The sequence below is a fragment of the Helianthus annuus genome, chromosome 11 (assembly GCF_002127325.2).
Source record: "Helianthus annuus cultivar XRQ/B chromosome 11, HanXRQr2.0-SUNRISE, whole genome shotgun sequence".
NCBI classification, from domain to species: domain Eukaryota; kingdom Viridiplantae; phylum Streptophyta; class Magnoliopsida; order Asterales; family Asteraceae; genus Helianthus; species Helianthus annuus.
In genome coordinates, this window is record NC_035443.2 from 101,699,466 (window position 1) to 101,704,244 (window position 4,779).

Below are 4,779 nucleotides of genomic sequence, written 5' to 3' on the forward strand. Positions count from 1 at the left end.
ATACGATACATGACTTAATGAACGAACACAAGGCTTACTATACCATTACAATTACTGAACTATAAACTGTGAACTCGCTCAACTAGTTGTTGATCCTCTGTTACATGCCTTGCAGGTCGTTAGATAGATGGAGCTTGCATAGGGAGGAGCAGGTCGTTGTGGAGCATGGATCGTGGATGCCATGTTAAAACATTTAAACATTTGAACTTATGTTATACATTGGGTTTTCATACTTATGCTTCCGCTACACTTTGAAACTATAATTATGTTTTGAACACCTATCGTATTGAATGATTGGTTTGCATTTATTTTACTTGATATTAATTACATGTTCAATATGATTGGTGGCTTGATCCTGGTCAGTCACGCTCCCAAGCGGTGATATTCTGCGTGTGTATTTTGGGGGTGTGACATAATGTTCTTGAAGGGGGTCCTTGGCTGATTCGGAACAAACCTCTTTTTCTCAACACTTGGTCCCCTACAAGCACTCTTAAAAAAGAAGATATTAAAAAGGCTGCGGTTTGGGTGAAATTGCATGAGGTTCCTCTAGCGGCGTATACTGATGATGGGTTAAGCATGTTGGCGTCTAAAATTGGTTCTCCTTTGCGGTTGGATTCGTATACTATTGATATGTGCAACGAGGCTTGGGGACGAAGCAGCTATGCTAGGGCCCTCATTGATATCTCTGCTGAACATGACTTTAAAGAGGTCCTAACCATGGCTATCCCTGAGTTGGATGAGACCAAGTATATCAATGAGACTATTCGTGTGGAGTATGAATGGAAACCCCCGAGATGTGCCCACTGTTGTGTATTTGGGCATGATTCTCAGGAATGTCCAAAATGCATTCGATCGACAGTGAAACCTCCTACAAACAGTCCGAAAGTAGATGAGGATGGTTATACGGAAGTCAAGACAAAGAAGAATGTAAAGAAGAGCGGTTTTCAAGTTAACAATCAAAAGCCCAAGTTTGAATATAGACCCGTGAATAAAAAGAAAAAGGCAGTGAGTTCTTCCTACGTGAATGCGCGGTGCACTAGTTCGTCCAAGGTTCAAACACACAATTCGTTTAGTGCTCTTGGGTTTGTTGGGGGGAATGGGGGTTCCTTGCAGGGGAGATATAAAGGAGGCCGTGAGCTAAATGAGGAGTCTGACGAGGATGAGGTAGAGGTTGTATATGATGAGACGAATGAGTTTATGACATCGGGTACACATCCTACGTCTTCCAGTACAGGGGCAAGCACCTCTCACATAAAGTTATCCAATGGATAGGTGGCTTCGGTTCCATGCAAAGGGGCTGCCGGTTGGTAGCAATTTCATATTTGATGATGGCGATTGACGTCGTTTGTTTGATTTTTTTTTTCGTTTGTCTACTAGTTAGTCATTAACATGATTGTAGTAGGCTAGATTGAGGTGGTAACTTGGTTTGTTTGTTTGTTTGCTTACATATATGGGGCATGTCCTGTATATGAACTAGTGGGGAACTCATCCTCACTACTTGTACTTATTTGGCGGTTGTCTATAATAGAATCACTGGGGTAACCCTTTACCCAAAAAAAAAACATTGATTTAAACTACGTTTTACTTCAATACATTGTTTTGTGCATTTTTACACATGGTTTAGTGGATACATATTTCACTTGCCATACATGACATTTTGTTTACACATTACATGATTGACATTTGACATAGACATTTTGACATGGTTTTCACAATGACATTTGACAATTGGTTTAGACATGGGCAATTTACATTGGTGGTTTGTTTGGGTAAGTGACTTAAGTAACGAGACGTGTGTAATGTGATACAAGAATGGTGGATACGCCGCTGGTACTTCCTATATATAAGTGCTTGTACTATATTACATGTCGTAGCGTTATTTAAATCATTTAATTTGGATTTACACATTTTTACACAAATAACATATTTTTCACAAGACATTGTTTTACAAACAACTTATCTTATACAAACTCATTTTTACTTGGTTATTCATTTAACCTTACACTACTCTTTTACATATCATCTATCTTATTATCGCTTTTCAAACGTTTTATAAAAGCAAACACTTAAACTGGATTCATGACAAGTTTTCATTAAACATTTTCTTAAACCTAAGACATGAATCCTATTTTCACAAAACCTATGTACTCGCCGGCATTTTTATGCTGATGTATTTTCACATGTGTTTCAGGTACGATAGTTGATGATAATTGATGATGATATTGACGCATGCTCACATAGGATTGGACAAGGCCTTAGTGACCATAAAAGATGCAAGACTAGTTAAATTTTGTTTTACTTCTTGTTTGTTAAGACATTGTAAATCTTTATATCAATAAAACAACATTTCAATTTTCCATGTGTTATGAAACAATGATTCTGTTACAACACTCCCGACGATTCCGCCACGTTTTGTTGTTTTACGTGGTCAGGGTGTGACAGAAAAGTTGGTATCAGAGCTCATGGTTATAGGGAATTAGGTTATTAGTAATGCTTTGACCTAGTCTATAACCTTCCTAGGACCCTAACGCGAGTTTTTTTTGGGTAAAGGGTTACCCCGGTTAAATTTTATTACCACCAAAACCAAATAAACCCAGTGAAGGCAAAAAACACCTCCAGTGCTCAAGTATGACATGCCATACAAGAGAAGTCACGCGACACTAACAAACAAAATCGCACTATCAGTACAACTCGAGCCTATCAACTCTAATACAATATAACACAAAACAACTAATTAGCCACAATCGTCATCCGCAACTAGCAACCCTCGGGGTAAGCTCCACTCCTGCAAAACACGCTCCGTTTGGACAGAATGCCGAAACCTCATAGTGTGTAACTTCATTCGGACCGTAGACAAGATGATCTCTATAAGCTGTTCTTTTGTTCTCCTTTTCGGTGTGAAAAGTCTTCTATTCCGTTCCTCCCAAACAAAATAGACTGTTGCACCAACAACCAGCTTCGCAATGACATTTGCAGCCTTTTTGGAGTTAGCTATACTCAACAGATACTCGAAGATATCATTCCACGAATTCTGAATAGCGCCCATGCCAGCTCTTCCCCGAACCCCATACCAAATGTTCTTGGCTTCATCACATTCAAAAAACAAGTGCTCATGCGAGTCAGGGCCCCTTGAACACAACGAGCAACATAACAGGTTAAGATTCATATTACCGGAGTTCCATCGACTCATGACATCATGGGTTTTCAATTTTCGTAGAACAAGCAGCCATAAGAGAAAAGAGTGGCGAGGTATAGCTTGAGGAAACCAGACTACACTCGCCCATTGCACCTCATTATTCGAATGCCGCAAATCATCCCACACTATTGCCGTAGTAAACTCAGTTTTCCGACTGCCATTTGTACACCAAACCAACCTATCATGATCATTCGCATTTAATTCCGGAACCTACAAATCGATCAAACCCGGAAAACGAGTAAACCAAGCCTCCGGCCACACCCATTCACCATTAATGCATACATCAGCTACACACGAGTTCATATCAAAACCCATTCACCCTAACGCGAGTTTACTTACGTTTAGTCATAAAAACAATACCGTCACTTATCCTTAAGTGACAACCACAATAAGACCATAAATTTTGATCTGCCTTGAAAACTAATCATCTGTTCTAGGATGATTTATTATAAGGTTTTGAACCCTTCCAGTTTGACTCATATTTGGCTTAGTGCCTTTTGAGTTTTCAAACTCGTCAAAGTTTGGGTCTAAATAATGTGAACACGTGCAAACTGGAAGATTGAATGCTTGTACTCTGAGTTTTCTGTCTAAGGCTAGAGTGTTCATACAAATCCGCAGTATCGGACCAGTCACTCTTACCTGGGAACTCTTGGGGTGAGTGTTCACTTATAGGCGAGCATGTCTTCAGCGATGCATTATTATGACCCGTTTGCTTTGATTTGTCACCGTCTCATTTGTTTGCCTTAGGTAACAAACAAATGATCGCAATTCGTATGCATTGCCTTTCTGTTTTGTTTATCCGATAACATTTCATTTGTTGCTTTCTATGTCTTTCATTTTATCCTAGAATGTCTCTTCATCTCAACAACGGTTAAATGTCCGAGCAAACAGCCAAATTTGCCCAGCAAATAGGCGAAGTGATTTTGAAATCTGTGGATCTAGGCATTGCCATGTCTCGTCTCAAAAATGCAGCCACTCAAGAGTCACCAAAGGAAGCAGAAGTCAAGCCTGCACCAAAATCAAGGAAGCGTGCCGTCTGTGGTTACGGACTACCGTCCGATTGCTTGTTGTAATGTGCTATACAAGTGCATTAGTAAAATTGTTGCTGATAGAATCAAAGGGGTGCTTAATGACATTGTTAGTGTCAATCAATCGGCTTTTGTCCCAGGTAGAAAAATCTCTGATAACATTCTGTTAACGCAAGAGTTGATGCATAATTATCATAGAAACATCGGTCCTCCTAAATGTGCGTTTAAGGTGGATATTCAGAAGGCTTATGATACAGTCGATTGGGCTTTTTTAAAGAACATCTTGGTGGGTTTTGGTTTTCATAGCAGCATGGTTCATTGGATTATGGTTTGTGTTTCTACGACCATGTTTTCAGTTTGCATTAATGGAGACATTCATGGTTTTTTCAAGGGCAAGAGGGGGCTTCGTCAGGGAGATCCTATCTCTCCGTATCTTTTTACCCTTGTGATGGAGATTCTCACGGCTATTCTACATCAGACGGTAAGGATTGACACTTCGTTTAAATTCCATAACAAGTGTGAGCGACAACAGATTATCAATCTATGTTTTGCGGA

At 39.7% G+C, this 4,779-nt stretch overlaps 1 protein-coding gene across 1 annotated transcript; it reads right to left on the bottom strand.

Annotated features, from left to right (window-relative positions):
* Positions 1–2,734: 2,734 nt before the first annotated feature.
* Positions 2,735–3,511, bottom strand: LOC110919088. The gene is made up of 2 exons (XM_022163365.1): positions 3,479–3,511; positions 2,735–3,406 (listed from the first exon to the last, which is right to left on the bottom strand). Exons 1-2 carry the CDS (start codon positions 3,509–3,511, stop codon positions 2,735–2,737), a joined length of 705 nt encoding a protein of 234 aa, XP_022019057.1.
* Positions 3,512–4,779: the final 1,268 nt, after the last annotated feature.